Here is a 19472-nt window from a genome sequence, read left to right as displayed (position 1 = left end):
AAACTATGACAATATGGAAGTCCATATTTTAAAGACGGAGACATGAAAACAAGCTGCTAATTAAAAGCAGTTGAAAGTAAAAAACCAATTTAATAATAAATCATTCAGACAGTGCAATCAACATTCCAAGATCAGAGATGGCATCACATTAGAAAACAGGCATCAGCTTTGAACTATCTAAGAAAATACTTTTTAAAACATTGCTGAACATATTGCCTAATTATCAGAGAACATTGCATCTAAAAATCCAGACTCCAGCTCTTCTTCAGCCAAACCGTCCGTTCATGGACGGACCTCCCTGGTTTTGAGTCCAATAGATGGACAGTGACATGTTTACTCCATTTTTTTTATCCTGTCACTTTCAGTTTGGAATAAAGCCTTCATCTCTCTTCAAAGAAAGGCCCGTCTCATATTGAATGCGACCTGTTCTGATGCTCAACGTTTTCAGGAGCTGATGGACTGATTTCCTTTAGACGACCGATCCACTGGGGGCTGATGTTGCTGTAATTGACTAGCCAAGGCGCGCCACCTAATAATCAACCCGAGGCTTGAATAATTATTAGGCAGCGCTGCATTGACGTGTTTCTGTCAATAGATTTTATAGACGTAGTGTTGAGTTTGTGTCTGAAAGCAGGTAGGTAGCTCCATTGGAGCATGACTGGGATTAAATGCCAGCTAATTAAATTTGACCTGTGTGAAGATCAGATTGATTACATTCTGCTTCATGTTTTAAAAATCTCATTTTCCCCCCCTACATTTTCATTCCTTTCTGGCATTGATTTAAGAAGATATTCTAAATATCGTCACTAACGACAGAAATGCACAGAAGTTTGCAGGATTTTCTGTCAAAGCCCTGTCGGCTTGTTAGCCTGGACAACACATCTTTTGCCCCCCCTTCCGCCCCCCCCACCTGCCCTCGTGTTTCTGCCCTCTATCTGACTTTGTTATTAGAGGAGCAAATACCAGAGGCGGCAGTGCAAACAGACAGAAATGCTAAATGTCAATCAGCTGTCTCACCCTGACCTTATCGGATGCACCCCCACTGTAAGCAGGTTGAGAGGAGAAGAGACATGAGAGAGGGTGTTCCAGCCGGGGTAAATCACTCACTCAGAATCTGGATTCCCTGGATGGGGAGGAGGGGAGGATACTCCCAAATGAAGCAGGGATATAGAGCTTTTAGAAAGTCTGAACTGAACCGAACCTATTGGTCTTAAAGTGAGAGTTCAGTTTAAATTTAAGGAGAGTTCAGGAATCACAGCTTTTATTGATACAAGCCCAGTCCATAATATCTTCATGTTAAAAATTTTTTAAAGTTGACTACGTAATTATATGTTATTGGAAGATATTGTTGACAATACAGTGTTGGCACCAACTGTAGCCTTAAAGGGGCAGCATTATGTGTTTTCCAGACAAAATAGTCCCATTTCATAACACAATCAAGTAACTATGTTCACTTAAGATTTTAAAAAAGTGCTATCTATATCAAATGTGACTTAAAAGAAAATTGACTTCATAATTTAACTCCTTGAAATTGGGCCTCTGTTGCTTTAAAAACTTCTGCTCCTTCTGAAACTCCACCTTCAGGAAGTCATCACAACATGGTTCCTCTATTTAACAATGTTTTTCTTTATTTTTTTTAATCAGCATTGCAATGAAAAGTAGCTCCTGTAAAGAGCTCAGCAGATACTCTGTTCCACCAGGTGTTTGCTAATTGCTGCTGGCTAGTCTGAAGGAGCTGAGGGCTGCTCTGTGAGGCGGAAGCTCTGAAGCCTGAAAACTCCAGTTCAGAGGAGGAGCTGCACCTCAAAGGTGGAGCTGGGTCCCAACAGGCGTTTTGCACAGCTGAATGTTGCCATGGGAGATCAAAGGATCTCTCAACTATGATCGGCGGGAGTACAGCGAGGCGGACCATATTGTCTCATGTCTATCAATTAATCAGGAATGATGTTTGGAATTAACAGCTACTAGTTAAGCACATAAAAAAAAATGTGATCGTCGATGGGCAGAAAAAAACTAAAAACCACTTGCTGAATTGTATCCTCAGGACTGGAGAGATGCATGCTCAAAAGAAATAAAACATCAATGAGGAAGATTTATAAAATATGTCTAGGGAGGTAGAAGGGTTTGATGATTCCAGATAAAAACACCTACACCGACATCAAGCCCATTGACAAACACCAGGAGGTAAATGCCTGGAAAGATGTGAGAAAAAATTATTTTGTTGCACTGAAGAATTTACATAAATTTCCTTTTGATAAAAAATATTTTAGAGGAAAAAAAATCCCATCATGGAAAAAGAAATAGTAGTTTTTTATAAAATCACTTCAAGTCAAACACAATGGTTGGTAGACTCAACACTCATTTAACAATAAATGTAACTGAAACATTTTCTGTCTTCTTCCTCTTCTTCTAGGAACTTAATTATTAATTCATGACTCTCTGTGAGCCTGCGATACGTTAAGATGAGGCACCAAGGACCCTTTCTTAGCATCTGACCTCAAAGCTGGACGAGGAGCCATATTTATCTTGTCAGCATGCACAGAAAGCAGAATGGTGAGGAAAGTAAAAAACATAATTTTTATTTTCTAAAGCTCACTGTTGGAGAACTGCAGCAAAGAATGACAACTTGGAATCACCAAGCCCTAACAACCATTATACCAAATCCACTTGGCAACTGGTCGTTTAGCAGCAATGCCAGGAAAAAGCCTTTTCCGTCTTCCCACATGTGGAGCTTGCCACAGTCAGTTTAGGTCCCAGACTGTTTCTGGGACCTAAACTGGAACATGTAGTTTGATCAGATGAGATTAAAATTTAGCTTGGCGGTGAAACAAAAACCCAAAAAACAAACACTAAATGTTGAAACAAAGAGCGGCGAAGACGAAAAGCTGATCAGGCAACTTGATGCGATCCTTTCAATAATTAACAGATAAGATTAGGTCGTTTATTCTAGGTAGGTAAACCGGCTCTGAAGCTGCATTCTCAGGACAGATTGTATCAGAATCGCATTCAGTTGAGTTTGACACAAACAAAACTGGTATTGTGGTTTATTTGAAGAAGTGCAGACTGTCTTCTTCGTTCTGAATTCATACCAAAGGAGCAGACTGAGTCTTCCAACAAACTAATATAACCTTTGAACTGAGTACAGACTCAAACCAGCCAGACATGATGCTCTTCAGTCTCTATTTTAAACTTGAACTGATTCTTCTGAGGAATGCTGTAGGAGCGTCTGACGCAGCGTCTCGCTTACATGTGCAACACAGTACCACCTGCTGCTAGTTTGACTCGTTTCTATATTTTCATACGTTTTTTGCGTCGTCCCCCACTGGTAAAAATATCCTTAAAGCCGCTTAGATCCAAACTCTGCTCACATTCAGGCAAATGCAGCAGACTTACAGGGAAGGCGTTCACCTTACAGACAGAAAAAGACACAAATGATACAGCAACAACAAACCGCTTTTTCAGAATAAGGAGATTAAGTATTGTAGTGTAAAGTCCCACCAAGCTTCTTTACTGAAGACAAGACTAGAGGAAGAAAGCCTGGCAAAGAGGAAAGTTAAGAAAAAACCCTCTTGGTTCACGTGTTTTACAATCAGTTGTGATTTACGAAAGAATCAAGGAGTTTTTATTTAGTCAGTACAAGATGAGTTTCTGAACATAAAGGACTAAAATCAAATGTTTTGCTGTTTCTAATTCATTGCTATGCCTCGCAAAGGCAACATGCGACAAAGTCCCAAGGAGACGTTTGGTGAGAATATCAATCACTGCATTTTATATTCTGTTGTGAGCTCAGCACTGGTAATAGAAGCTCTGCTGTGTAGAGACCTGATAATACATTTAGCAATTCGGATCGAATTAAAAAGTTAATGCAGAGTGAATACTTAATGCGCCTCAATGTTTATTTAATCATCCAATGGAGTTTCTGAATTTTATCAGTTAAAACGACGATGTAAACCAAACGAGGTTCTGGAAATGGTTCAATCATTTTCTTCTCCTTTTACTGAAGGTTTTATTTTTTTAATTCATCAATCCATCCATCGTTTATGCTGTTTATTCTTGCGGGGCTGTGACAGGTTTAATTACTGGTTTATACACCCTGATCAGGTCAAATAACCACACACACACACACACACACACACACACACACACACACACACACACACACACACACACACGCACACGCACACACACACACACTCATATTTAAAGTGCAACTAAACCTCCTGTGAAAACAACCCTAACTCCAAATTTGACCCCATTTTTGAAAAGTTCCATCAATCCAAAACGGTTTAGGTGGGACAGGATGAGGGAAATTCCTGTTGCCAACTTGGCAATGTTGTGGTTAAATTTAATGACTTTTCAGACGCCTCTGGCAACCTTTTTTTAAAAAGCAATGAGCGACTTTGTTCTGTGTTATTGGAGACATTTGCGATAACATGTGAAGCACCAATCGCTGTGCAGTAACTGTCCCGACTGAGAAAATTCCACCCAAGGAATAACAAAAGGTGGCAACAGTTTATACAGCTTCACCATATAAATAGTTGACTTGGGGTTGGTAGGGTAAAAGAAAAGAACAGTAATGTATTTGTTAGGGTTTTATACACTTTGAACTGTCATGCTGACCAAATAAGTTGTACATGCTGTGTAAAGTTCAGAAACCACCCTGTAAATGCTCCCAACGGAAAGGTGAAGATCTGAGTAGCAACAAAATTTATATTTAAATTTGTATCTTTGAACAACCACAGTATCAACAGCATAAGAGAAGTTCTTGGTTTCGACATAAAATAAACTGGGAAAGTCAACTTTCTTTAAATAGTCTGTCAGTAAGTTGGTGGTACTGAAGATTTTCTGAAGAACTTTTGCAAACAGCTAAAGTCAATTAAAGCCAAAATCAATGTTATATATAAGTTTAGTGGTTTTAAAGAGGCATTTAACTTGTTCTATACATCATAATTTTTGTGAGTTTATTGATTTTTTACATACTTGGTAAGTTTTGGATTGATAACATATGTATTATTTTTTTCTTTTCTTTTTAAATGTACTCCTCATATCGCTTGTACTCAGTGTGTGTGTAGGTGCGTGTGTGTGTGTTATTGTGTAAGGAAGCTAAAAAAACAATCAGGTTGAGGCCAGGTCTTTTCTACAAGTACTCACACTAATATTACCCTTCAATGGAGGACAATTAAAGAGCTCCTGTGTGTGTGTGTGTAATCATGCTCATATGGTAGATGTTCATACACATCCAGGCGCACACATGCAGCCCACATGCTCCAGTAGCAGATGGTTCAGACAGGATGCCAGAGAGTTCCTGCTCTTCTCCGATCGGCACGAGCCAATCACAGGGTTTGAAGTAGAAAAAGGGAAACAATAAAGAAAAAGTAGATTTGCTGGAATAATTTGTTAACCGTTCGGATTCTTGTGTCCTCGGCGACTGAACTGTGCGGCCCGTGTGTGTGTGTTTCTGAGAACAACCCGGCCAGAATGAAGCACAAAACACATGAGAAAACATGCACCGACTCCCTGGAGGGCACATTTAGGCAGTAATGAGCAGCAGATCTACCGTGCTGGAAGGACAGAAGAAGGCAATTACAGCTGAACGTCCTTCCAGGTTGTGGCCCGCGGGGATAGAAAGACGGTAGAGGAGAAGGACTGTGTGTGTGTGTGTGTGTGGCTCGGCGGGGAGGCCAGAGGACTACAGGACAGGCAGAGATCCATCTGCTGCCGGTTGTGACCAGTCTGCTCACCCAGTCTCTCTCCCTCAGTCACCAATAAACAAATGGAAGTACCAGGAAGTACCAGGAAGCTGCGTTTCACCGAGAAGGTGTGAACATTTACTACAGCAGAGAACCAAGTGAGTGTTTTCTGTGGCCACACCTTCTCTTTCCAGTGGAGGATGCCGATAATCACAAGAATGAAGACACACACGCCGATCAGAGCGATGGCCGTCAGCAGGACGCTGTTGCTAGGAGTGAGGTACAACTTAGCGCTCCATCTAAAAAGAGAAGAACAGGAAGACGTCACACACTACTACGGTTGTAGCCTCTAAAAACTTTGGGGTACTTACACATCGAACCATTTTCTATAGTTTAAATGTTTTGCTGCTGGATTAAAAACTGTAGCAAACTAATATTACCACCTCCAAACTGTGAAAATGTTTCTCAGTGTACAGCAGAGCACATGATTTACATATGAAGGTACAAACAACAGTTTTATACAGTGTAAAGGTAGGTGAAAGTGTAATATCTATAAGCCTTTTCAGGTAAATGGAACCACAGCTTTTTTTAGTTGACATGAATTGTGTTTTAGCGTCATTGCAATGCAACTGCTTTGAGTACTGATAACCTTGGTTTAGGTAGTGAGAGGATAATCTAGACTAAATTGCGTAAAATATTGACACACACATGAACTTGAACGACATCTCATCCTTAATGCCAAGGCTTTGAAATGACGTTGGTAAAACCTTTCCAACTGTCCATGATGTTTTGGAGTGTGTTTATAGGAACATTTGTCTAGGGGAGCGTTGGTGAGGTGAGACCCTGATGTTGGAAGAAAAGGTCAGACTCTACTGCCTCATCTCCACTGAGCGTTTCGGTACGCTGTTTTATAGTCCGACATATTCAGAAGAGCTGAACTAACGTCTAACACTGCCAGTTAGACGTTGTCCAGGCGGGGCTAAACCCAAATGTTGTGTCAAACTAGTGTAACAGCAAATGTGACGCACTATAATCCCTCATGCTTGTCACAAACAGAGATGATTTTCATCTTCCCTAATCAATGGATTGTGTTGTTGTGTGTCGCCAGTAGCTCCACCCTACTGGCGACACACAGCTACGGATGTACAGCTGAAGAGGTCCAATATGAGTCGGTTGTATGACTTGGTTTTACGTTCCAAACAGACAAAATAGATTTGTTTAGTTAATCTTTAATAAAGATTTGGTTTATTTGACTGAACACTACAGGAACTTGAACTGATTCTTCTCCAGTTCCAGAGATCTTTACATTCACATTCTTGACATTGTTTGAGGGGAGTAAGTCTGCTAAGTGCAGAGAGTGGTATGTACCTAGAGCGCTATGCATTTGAAAAAATGCACACTCTCACATCAAGTTTTGGTTGTGTTGGCCTTTTTTTCCTCCGCTGTAGCAGCATGAGGAAAAGTCTTAATGTTTCCAAGTAACAGAGTTTAGAGATGGCTTGAAATTTCCTCCTTTATTATTTCTGGTGTCAACAGAAAAGTAGAGCTAATCCATACTCTGACCTATTATGCAATGGAAAAACAAATATTCCAAGATCTTAAAGGAACAACTTCACACTGCTAATATTGCACAAGTGTGATTTGGTCCAGTTTATATCTATAACCAAGAGAAAGTGTTGGTATTTCGACACCGCAGGCAGAACACAAACCTTTTACCAAAGAGTGGCTGAGTTAATTTGTGTCCAAAGAATAAGAGCTCTTTTTGCTGCATTGAGCTCCAGCTGTGAGCCATCACAGAAGGACTATTGTTGCTGTTCTTCCTTCCCATTTTTCACAAAGGAAACAATCAAAGAACTACAGTAATCCCTCTAAAACTGTCATCATTTTGAAACCTTCAACAGCTAAGTGGTTTTACACCTGGGTGTAACGTATGGAGGGGGAGGGAGACATGTGAGTGTGTGTGTTTGTCAGAGACGAACTGCCATCTGGAGCTCCTCCTGGGCTTTCATAACAACATGTGAACAGCACCATAATAACACCCGCACACACGCTGCGATGCCGTGGTGTTTGCTCACCGGGCATTGTCTTCCTCTGAGAGACAACGCCGACACCGTCTGCAGCAAGCTGAAGGAGCTCGAATAAAACCGTGAATAGCAGGAGTGTTTAACTGTGTCTGTGGCAGCAGTTTACAAGAGAAACGTGTGTGTGTGTGTGCTTTTTATGTTTCAACTGAAATGTTTTATGTCTACGGTGAGTGTTACTGACCTGCGGGGAGTATTGTGTGGGAAGGGAATGACTATGAGCTGAGAGTTGGGAATGATGGCCGTCCACTCGTGTTTCCTCGTCTCCTAAAAAGAGAGAAAGAAAGCCAATAAATTAAAAGATGGCACGTGGTTACAATATTTTAATTTGTGCTGAGGGAAACTAAAAGATGTGCACATTTCTGTGCTTACCTAAAGCTTTTATGACAGTCTGTCAATTGAACAAAGACGGATTTATTTAAGACTGTTCATAATCTGAAAACAATCATATTTTACCGAAAGTGACTAAGGCAGCTTATCCAATGTCTCGGGAAAAACACCTTGAACTTTTCACATTTTACTACGTTACAACTAGGGTTGTTACTTTAACATTGTTAACTTTGATTAATGCATTACATAGTGTGACAAAATTAATTGTATTTTTGTTGCTTTTATTTTTTTATACATACGAAAGTCCCAAGCATTTCTGGTACGCCGGTAACTCTGATGCAGAAGCTACATCTGCAAACGAAGCAACCAACGACAACCTGGTCCTCAAGAAACAATCTGATGGGATTCAGGAAAAACTACTGTTGTGTTCAGATTGTGCTACAAGGAGTCAGTGAAGCTATTCAAGCCTAAAATAGCATCTCAATGCTAACCATGTTGCTGCAGCGCAAACTGGAGCCACATTTCTAAAGAAGTTTCATGAATGATCAGTTTATGTAACAGTTGAAAGCTGAATGGTTATAACAGCATCTGACGGTTGAATAACCTACATAAAAGATTAAATAGACATTTTGAGCTCATATGTACGTCTATTCAATAATTTAGCAGTAAAAAGAGTTTTGGAATTGAAAATGTTGCTTAATTTGTTTGTTTGATGCCATCAACTTCTGTTGATTACAAAACCCAACATTAACTCAATAAAAAATTTTAATCAGTTCCCACTACTAACTTCTTAAGGCAATTTGACATTTTTCTGATTTTTTTCTGCTCTATCAGATAAAATCTCAATAAAGCGCAATGTATTTTGTGTTAGTAATGTGACAAAATCTGGGAAGGGACCCGAGATGTGAATACTTTCTCGAGACCCTGCAGCAGCGTCAACTGAAGAGTAAGCTGAGAAAAAAACACGAGAGGTGAGAGACAGCAGATTGTAATTACTAGAAACACATTAAGGCAGGAGCGAGGATTAAGGTGTAATTATACAGAAAATTAAAAACCTGGAGAAACGACTACATCTCTTATCAGAAATATGTCTTAAATTATAGAGTTTAGCTTCACGTCTATTGTTACCTGTCATTTACCAGGTAAGCTCACAAACAAACCCAGCATTAGGAAAAGGACGAAAGGACAAATATGACTGTGTTCCAGTGAACTGATGGTAGAGGCAGCTCTGTGTGGGCGATGCTTGACTGACTGGGCCAGAAAACTTCATAACGTCTGACACAGCCGGGCAGTGCATGGTTTCACAAACAGACTCATAATCTGAGATGATTCATTACAGATTTATATTACAACCTCTGCATTTTATACTATTTCTTTTTTTTGTTTCGGAAACATAAAAATTGTGTCTGAGACGCAAAGAAAACAAAAAGCCGGAAGAACTTTGTAAAGAGATTTCAGTAAACAGGACAACTGAACTGGTGAAGTGAAGTTAAACTAAATTACCTGAAGTCGATATCATAAACGTAAAGAACATAAAATGACCTCATCCGTGAGCTGCAAAGTTCAAACGTTATGGAAATTAAAGCTTTTCCTTCACTGAAACAAGAAGAAAATAATAAAAAATATATCTCCTTGCTTCTATGTTTGTAATGTGTTCTTGCATTACAAACATTTCAATACAAAACATTTATATAATTATGTTTTAATATAATTATAGCTTATAGCTTAATATGATCCACAAATCATGACAACTCAATGCTGAAACTGGCTTTGGATTCAGCGGTATATCCAAAGTTGGTAACTATTTTTGCTTACTTCTGGACCAATGTAAATCAGGTCTGTAGCGTTTGGCTAAATATGATTCTGGACCTTATTATTCTACATTATCTACAGATTCTTGGGTAAGAATCTTGGATGACAAACCACAAAACCAAAGTCACTAAAAAAAGTCATAGACCCAATTTACAACCCTGATCTAAAAAGAACTAGGAGCAAATAAAAAAGAAATTAAAAAATGATAATTAAAAAAAAATCATATTTGATCTTTTGATGGAGTGTGTACTTATCTTTACTCGCCATCAGTAACTTAGAAACTAAACTGATCACAGAGTTGGAAAAAAGGCTTAAGTTTGATGTAGCAAATCAAAGATAGAGATCATGATCTAAATATAAATTTTTTGCTTGCAAAATTTCTATTATGCAACAACAAATATTCGCGTTTTATGTGTTGGACCTCGCAATTTTTAAAACATTTTTTATTGCAGAGTCTATAATTATTTACAGTCAAATAAAGACAACTATATTGATAAACTATATTGATAAAATAAGCAATATTTTAATATTTTAATTCAAAGCGTTTTTTCTGCTAAATTAATGAACACACATATGAGCTCAACAACGAAGACACTTGTAGTTTTGTATTTGTTATACAGTTAATAAAACCATCAGATTGGTGCAAAGTGATGTCAAACCCATTCAAATGGTTCAGCTGATCATTCATGGGCTCCAGTCAGAACATTAGTAAGTAAAAAAAAAAAATGCTTTAAAATATTCAATTCATTAAAATCTATGTGATTATTTCATCAAAATTAAAATGCTCAAAACCAAGCCCTAATTTATTATAATAAAAATAATAAAATTATTTTCCAGTCATATTACAGTCCGTGTAGGATTCGAATTTTAGAATTTTTTCTACATTTATAATAATAATAAAAAAAAAACACAGAATGAAGACAGTTTAGGATCAAGAGTTGCCAGAGCTACAGTTTATGAGCTCAGCGTTACCAGAGGCAACAGGGGCAATCACATCACTGATCCCAAGATCACAACCGCGCTCAGAGCTGGAGGGATCTGTAACATTTCCAGTCTGGCAGAATATGGAAGCGCCGCTGTTTTTTAATTGTGATTCCCCGTTCCTCAACACCAGAGCGGGAACCACGTCTCGCAGCTATTTTAAATAAGCGTGCAGCGGAAGGCGTTGCTTTTTTAAACAAGAAAAAGCACACTCCTGCCGCCAGCCATTGTCGCTTAGCTCTCGGAAAGCGCCGACCATTGGTGGCAACCAGTGGGGGGTGGAGGATGGTTGGGCGACGTTGGAGGCGAGTCAGCCTCCACTGCTGCTGTCTGGGAGCAGATCTGATTTGGCTGTTTGGAGAAGGAAAACCTTCCCAAATCTTCAGAGAGAAAGACAGAGAGAGAGAGAAACAGTCTGGTTCAAAGCCAGGGAAAGTAGCGCCGCTACCAGAGAGCCGACAGAGGCGGATTCAGACATGGCGGGTGAGAGTGACAAGTAGGGGACTGATTAGTGAAGTAAACCACTTGAAGCAGCAGAGGGAATCCCCTGGGTGGAAGATAAGTAAGCAGGAGGAGAGACACTCACAGAGGAAGAGGTAGTAACAGATAGCAGAGATCGGATGGAAAATGGAAGACATTCAAGCACGTTTCACAGACTGTCCTCCTCAGTGACACAGCAGACAGGAACACGCTCAATGTTATCGTTTACATCTGGAAATTTTGCACACGCACACAAGGCTGGAGGGCAAAAAGACTATTCCTTTACTTGCCATCCATAGCCATGCTGCTGCAGCAGTACAATTCAGTTATCTAAATGAAACCTGGAGATGTAGGTATTATTAATTTAGTGCAGTGCGCCACAGCAACAAGAAAAATAACACAGAAAAACAATAGAAGAATAACTCAAAATCACTCGTATTATTATTTTTTCTCACTCCGAGCCGTAGAAACTGATTGACAACAGCTCCACTGGCTGACAGAGCGGACATTACTATCAAGTGTATCCTCAGACACTTCGACGTTATTCACCACCTGAAAACACAGACATTACCCACACCAAGAACAGAACATTCAGTTGGTCACATAATGTTCTCATGCTTGAAGTTTCCTCTCAGATTAATAAGTGATCATCTGAACACAGCAGCAGCAGTAGTTTAAATTAAGCAGGTGTTTATTTTTAACACCTGTTTCTCTGATGATCTGTCACAGAGTTGGTGTGTGGGTTGCCTTCCTTTATTTCTAGAAACCAAACAGAAACAGAATTCTGCAGCACATCTACATGTTAAGGATGTCAACGTCAAACTAGCATAACACTCGTTTCATACTTTTGCTTTATGAAAACTTTTCAGTGACCAGTGAAATGTGATGCCCTTGGACCTTATTATGTCATCACAGTTGTGACAATTAGCAGCAAAACTCTTGGTCCCTTTTTCTTTATTCATTATGCGTATATTTAAGATTTAGTGCATTATTTTGACAACTTGACAGCTAAAACCAATGGTAGCCATTGTAGGCAATCAGGTGCAGGATAATCGTCACATCACAACATTTCAGTAGGTGAGAAATTACAAAAGTCAGGGTCGGAAAGCAAAGATTGGATCAAATATTCAGTGCAAGAAAAGTTAATTCAACGGTAAAACGCAGACAGCTGAGTAAAACAGGTAAAACATTTTTTCTTTGTCATCGTTGAGTTTACGGATCAAAGATGAAAATGCTTTAACTTAAGGAAAACAGCACTGTTTGTCCTAAAACAAACAAGAAAACAATCCATAAATTGAACGTAGAAATGTAAAATATACAAGTTACTATTTTCAGATTAATTTCACATCACATTAACGGTTTTGAATTGTTTTATAGTTTACGAATTTTTCCCGTCACAATTTTACGGTTTATTACTGTTAAATATAGAGATAGTTTAACTGCGTAAATCAGAGAGACAGATCAAGAACGTAGATAAACAGAAAGATTAAACCTAACAAAGGCGTCACGAAGGCACAGTGGAAAGGATTTATAAACACCGTCCTCTTTACAGTGGGGCCCGGCTTTTCCTCATTAAAGACTTTGTAGATTTAATGCAGTCCCTCCTCTCTCCAGACCCTCTGGCTGGGGAGAAAAAGCCCACTTTGCATAATAGACTGCATCTTTAGGCATTCATTAAGACACTTTGTAGAAGGAATGTGTAAGGAGGAGGGAAACTAGGAACACGAGATGATATAAAAATGTATAGGGATAAAAAAAAAAAAAGGACTGAAAAGAGGGACAATAAAGCAGCCTGGTTAAGCTGAGAGTTTTTGGGAGCACTACGGCTTCAGAGTTTGTCGGACTGAGTCATCTGCAATTTAAATGAGCTGCTTGACGAAGACCTTGGTGCCACACGGGAGAGGAGAAAAAGGGCTCTGTTGTTCCGAATTTTCAGAGCGACAAGTGTACCGGGAGAGGAAACAGAGCTGGAGATGGATGCGGCGATGGGGAGGGAGCCGAGCTGAAGAGCGATGACATTTATGGGAGTGAAGTAGAAAAATGTGGGAGATGAATAAATTTCATCAGCACAAGCTTCCTGTTGTTTAGCGTATTAGTTTTACATTAGCACTTCGTCCGACAGGATGCACAGATGGGCGACTTCAATAGTCGTTCACGCATCGGGGGCTTCCAGAGAAGTTAAACAAAGATTTGTTTTAAAGGATGTGACAACATTGAATTGTTGGCACTTCTGAACAGAAATGTACTGATGAGTTGGTTATAAAATTTTTTAAAGAATTAGTTTCAAAAACAGCAAAAACAAAAAAAGGGTTTTAAAAATCCTAAGGACAAATTTATAAATCTGGAAACATTTCTAGTTGTAAAAACTAGAGTAAAGGTGTAGAAACGAAAGGTGTGCCGACTAACACTCTTAGAGTTTTTTCACACCTGATAGTTCAGTAGACTCGTTTTGATTAGGGACCAAACTTGCAACATTTGTTACTTTTTCAGCTGGTGCGGTTTGCTTTCACACTGTATTGGGTCAAATGAACCAAACCCTTTAAAAATTTGTTCCAATTCTCACCTGTGGTGGCGCTGAACTTAGATCTACTGAAGAAAACAACATGAAAACTTCAGGAGAAAACACAAGCGGATGTACCTTTGTCACAAAATGCGAACAACAGTGGAAGGTGGTGAGATTTCAGCGGTTGTATAATTCCACTTTTCTCTTTAGGAAAACTCCAAAAACCACTTCTCCCACCAAAATGTTTATTTTGGTTGAATTTACCCAGAATTCCCTGTGCTATAGTCCGCTTTCTGTTTTTGGCGTTCACATATGCATTCAAAGCGCACCAGAGTTCACTCCAAACGAGTCCAGACCTGGGTTTTAAGACAGAAAAGAGTTTGCTTTTTCGGTCCACATCAAAGTTCGATTAGGCATTTCCACCTCCCCAAACGAACCGGATTGGAGTTCAGTTAAAGTGACTAAACAGGGCTGGTGTGAATGAACCCTAAGTTCGCTAAGGATGCAAGCTGTATCAAACAATAGCTGATAGTCAGGATAATTCCCAAACAACACAGGGATGTACTATATTCACTGAAACTTTACCAACCCTAACAAAAAACCCAAAGGTTTTGGGGACTGGACTTTTGGAATAATTATTGGTTTTCTGTTTTAAGTGCATGAAATGAGATCATTTTGATTTAGCTTTTTTAAAATATTTTTTTTAGAATTTCTTGTCTAGATCTGAAAAACGTCCCACAAAGTCCTGTATTGTCCATCTCCCACAACGTGTCCAAATATATTTCAATTTTTCAACCTTTTTTTCTTTTTAAATACAAACTAAACTCTTGAAAGTAAACCTTTTAACACATGATATGAGGTGTTGGCAGAAAACATGCCTCTTCTAAAGATATGGCCAAACATTGCTTATGACGAGTGAAAATACTTCACCGTGCTCATTAAGGAGAAGAAGAGAAGGAAAGTAATGTGAAAATATGAGTGTTTAGGAAAATAACCCATAAATTGATTTCAGAAATAGAAGATTGGAAAAAAATCCATACTGATTGTTAGTGCGATTTAAACTGGGTTCAGCTGTTATGCACACACACACACACACGCCCCCCCCCACACAACCCCCCACCCCCCCCACACACACACACCCACGCACACACACACACCCACAAGCCCGCGCCCACACACACACACACACATACACACACTTAGGGTTTAAAAGATGTGGGCATGGCACCTTTCTCACACTATCTAATGAGCTGCTCTCATTAGCAGACATCTTGTTTGAACACATTCCTTGACAGCTGATACAAGGCATCACATCTCTGCATAAACAGCTGCAAAAGAAAATGTGAACCAAGCTTTAAATGATGGTGAAAAATTCAGACTGCTCTGATAGATTCAGCTGTTTCTGCTCTGCGTTCATTTGAAAAGCAAATAAATAAACGAAAAGACGTTTTTGATTTTTTTTATTTATTATTATTTTATGAAAAAAATCTAACATCCAGCTCTTTGACATAAAAAAGCCGAGTTCGGAAACAAAACTTCTGCTCTCCGCCTGTGACTTTGAAATGCTAAACGTTTTCATGAATTATTCTATGAGTTGATATTTTCTTGGACAGCTTTTTGGCTCTGGATATCGCCGTCCCGCGGCTGTTTCTCCCCTCTCAATGCAGAGACATAAAGTGGCAGAGACACGCATGGCACGCGGCGCTCAGAAGGGACACAGGCTGTTCAGAAATAACTCAATTTGGACTTTTAACTTCAGCTTTCGTGTTCCAGGGAAACTTGCACCTAGGTGTTTAAATCTGATGTTGTTTGAGCTTTTTAAAATTTTTTTGATCTTTACATTTTTGTTTTTTCTTCTGCTAGACCAGACGATAATCTGTTCAACTACGCAGCCTGTATTTTTCTCCCCCACTCCCAGCCTCCATTGTGTCTTTAAACATGCATCCTCACCGTTTCTCCAGGCTTCCTGGGAATGCCGACGAAGAGGTGGTCCAGAAAGTTGGCGCTGCGTCCGAGGCCCAGCACAGTGTAGGGCAGCTGCAGGGAGAAATGAGCCGACTGGCTCAGCTGACCAGCTGCAGGGATACACAGAAAGAGAAGCAAGAGATGTAGATTTTTATGCAGTTTCTTTTAGAAAGCCGTGAAGCGGCGGCTGGGATGAATTCTCCTCACAGGTGCTGCAGGCATCTATTGAAAGACGGTGAGTCATGCAGGCTCGGCAACTGACTGATTTTAACCTACCGAAACCACGGAGAGAAAACATTTTTTTCTCGTTTAGTGAAATAGCTGAGCAGCTTTTTAACGGATGGAATTTGTTATTTGTGTTTCCATGGCCACCATGAATTATTAACTTGCTCTGCTCTCTAGTCTGTTTCTGAATTTTTGGAAAATAAACTAAAGCTATATTGCAACATTCCAGCTCACACACATGCACACACTGTTTTTAAATTTGTTTTGTAATGTTCATGCATAGTTTCACTTAAGACTACAGCTGCCATGTTTCTACTTCAATAATCATCTGAACTGTATCCGGCTTTATAGTGCTTAAAGCTTGTACAGTATAAACACATGTAGAGTGAGTTAATGAGAGTGGAGTGTTTCTTTTGGGTCTGATTTGACAACAAAATGTTTTATTATAGCTGGGGCGACTGAAAGGAAGAGCTAGATCACGCACTAGTAATGCCAGAAATGTTTTGTATTTCAAACTCAACCCTAAAATAATGAGCTATATTATTTTCTGCCAAAAGATGATTTAATTCCCATGAAGAGTTGTCGGTTCACATAACAGCTGACAACACAAAACATACAGAGACACATAGAGCTGCAACGGAATGGTTTAGATTAGATCAAACCAGATCTTTGTTAGAATGGCAAAGTCAAAGTGTAAACCGAAATCACATTGGCAATCTGTATAAAGTACTGAAAAAGCCTGCTCACAGATGTTCTCCATCCAAACTATTTTCATATAACAAACAAACATGTCAGTTTTTAGATGTGGAAAGCTGGCAGGGAAATATCCAAAAATAGTAAAAAAAACGACCCCAAAATAACTGAAAACGACATCTCTGTTTCCTGCCACTTCCTGATGATGCGCTACTCTGTGCTGGTCTATCAAATCAAATCCCAAAAGAGGGAATAGCAGCTTGTAGCTACAATGTGAGAAAATGAGAAAAAGGTCAAGGGGTTTAAATACATCTACAAGGCAGTGTATCAATCAAACTGTTCCCCACGGAGCTGAGCGGAGCTGATCAATGTGGAAATGGATCTCATTCAGCAGCAGTCATTCACGCTGCTCTCTGTGCAACTTTCTATTCTTGATGTTACGTCTTCCTTCCTTCAGATCAAACGTCATCCCAACAGCTCCGACCCGAGTCATACATTTTAAAAGACGTTGTCCCTGATGCTGAGCAAAATGTATGTATAACCTTTGAATTCGAGAAAAGCTGCAAAATAATTTCTAAAAAATAATTTTGGTAATTCTAACTAAGCTAAAATAAGAAAAGTTCGGTCTGATTTAACTTCAGACGATGTTTGCATCTTTTTATTTGGTGTAAGTAAATATCTGGTTCCAAACAGATATTTGAGGGAGATGCATTTTAGGTGCATCTCCCTCATGCACCTAAAATGCTTTCAGCTACAAAACACAACGTTGTGCAACAAAGCGAGATATAAATACCTGGAAACAAAAAAAAACACCAAAAAAACCTGAGATCCCGAGCTGCTGTTTCATAATCATGTTTTGATGTTAAGGGCGACTGTCTTACAGTGCAACAAACATCCTACCTAACTGAACAATATGAAAAAAGCAGAAAGTTTTGCTCTAAATAATCATCCTCTATTTAAGTTTTACATGATTTTACATAATGAGACTGATGAGAAAAAAACGAGAGACCCTAGATTCTGACGTAGAGAGGCATCATAAAAGATACAAATCAGCAGGAGACACCTGAGGCCGGCACAACACTTCTTTCCGTCCCGCCTCCACCTCCCGTTCTGTTCTCACCAAGCCTTCTGTATTTAGTTTCCTTCTTTCAGCCTGTCCTCATCTCTCCACGTTCCCCCTGCTACATCACTCCGATTTGGCCTTTTGCTTTTCCCTCTTTTCATCCCTCCTCGTCGTCTCCTCTCTCGCTCCACTTCAGCTGCTGTATCTCGCCCACGCCACCCAACTCTGCCAAGTGCAGCCGACATAAATCAACCTCTATGTGGTAAACAAAGAGAGGGAAGGAGAGAGGGAAGGGTGGAAGAGGAGAAAGCCTGGAGGCAGCCAGTGATCAGAACTAATGTGGATAGACTGCGTATTGCAGACCACGGGGAGCACAACAGATAGGTTTCTAATCTATGCTTAGCCTCGGTTTAGATGAATAAGGAAAAGAGAGGTTTCTTTCATTTTGGGTAATCTGAACTCGGACCATGCGAGTCCACCTCGGTCTTTGAAGGTCTTAGTTTTTGCCCCTGGTGCTTTACTTAAGTGGAGGCAAACCATTCCTTAATGACGGACTACAAATATATGCCTACTTTCCACTGGTTAGGTGGAAAGTAGGCATACTTCCATATATATATATATATATATATATATATATATATATATATATATATATATATATATATATATATAAAATCAGCAACATCAAAAAAATGTACTTATATGAGTAATTTAGCTCAAAAAATGAAGTCCAGGCCACATATTATAGCACAATATGATATTTTTCAAGTGTTTATTTCTTAATGAGCTGTTATGAGGACACCAGTGTCCTCTTGGACTGAGATTTTTCAGAGTGACAGTTAAGAGGCTAAGCTTCACAGCTTATGACAACCCAAAATTTGGTTTCTCAGGACTTTAATTTAAAAGAACTGCATCTACTGAAACATCCTGTAGAGTATCTGCACTCAGTACTTGGTCAAGGCTCCTTTTGCATGAATTGCTGCGTCAGTGAGGCATGGGATGGAGATCAGCCTTTGCTTCTGCTGAGATGTAATAGAAATTTAGATTTTTAGCCACTTGTAGACATTATTGAACAGCAAACAGACAGGAAAGAGGGTGGAGAGAGAGAGAAGGGGGAGACATAAAACCAAAACTGTGAACAACCACCTGGACGACTACTTGCTCTGACCATGGACTAAGTCACTCAGTGCCTCCCAACCCAGGTTGCTCTGGCAGTCAAGTGTCCTTGACCACGTCTCAGTTGTTGGATCTGGTATTTCATCTTCCTCTTGACAACAGCACATAAAGACTTTCTAAAAATGAGGTCAGACCAGTTTACAGGCTAATCAAGAACAGTAACACCATGGTCACTGAACCAGCTTTTGGTACCTTTGTCAAAGTGGACAGGTACCTAGCAGAGGAATAACGTCAGCATCTCTGTAAAGATCATCAGCAGATGGAAGCATTAAGAACTTTCCAAGTAAACAGCTATATTGACTTTGGTTTTTATAAAACAAAGTGGACCAGCACCAGCCGATGACATGATTCCCAAGTAATCACTGACCCTGGACTTCAAGCAATTTGATTCTGTGCCTCTACAGCAGTGGTCTCAAACTCCAGTGCTCAAGGGCCGATGTCCTGAACCTCCTAGACGTCTCTCTTCATCAGCA

At 39.6% G+C, this 19472-nt stretch overlaps 1 protein-coding gene across 1 annotated transcript in view; it reads right to left on the bottom strand.

Moving 5' to 3' along the window:
- The window catches only part of itfg1 (integrin alpha FG-GAP repeat containing 1), a 181352-nt gene that overhangs the window by 5805 nt on the left and 156075 nt on the right, over positions 1 to 19472 (bottom strand). Inside the window, exons 15-17 of the mRNA XM_008404870.3 lie at positions 15828 to 15952; positions 7956 to 8038; positions 5872 to 5989 (exon numbers count right to left, since the gene is read on the bottom strand). Coding sequence (XP_008403092.2) covers positions 5872 to 5989; positions 7956 to 8038; positions 15828 to 15952 — 326 coding nt within the window. The remainder of the gene's footprint in view (positions 1 to 5871; positions 5990 to 7955; positions 8039 to 15827; positions 15953 to 19472) is intronic.

The sequence above is a fragment of the Poecilia reticulata genome, chromosome 3 (genome assembly GCF_904066995.2).
Source record: "Poecilia reticulata chromosome 3, P_reticulata-male-v2, whole genome shotgun sequence".
Classification (NCBI taxonomy): domain Eukaryota; kingdom Metazoa; phylum Chordata; class Actinopteri; order Cyprinodontiformes; family Poeciliidae; genus Poecilia; species Poecilia reticulata.
Note: the sequence above shows the minus strand (reverse complement) of the source record. Positions and strands in the feature narration are given on the sequence as shown.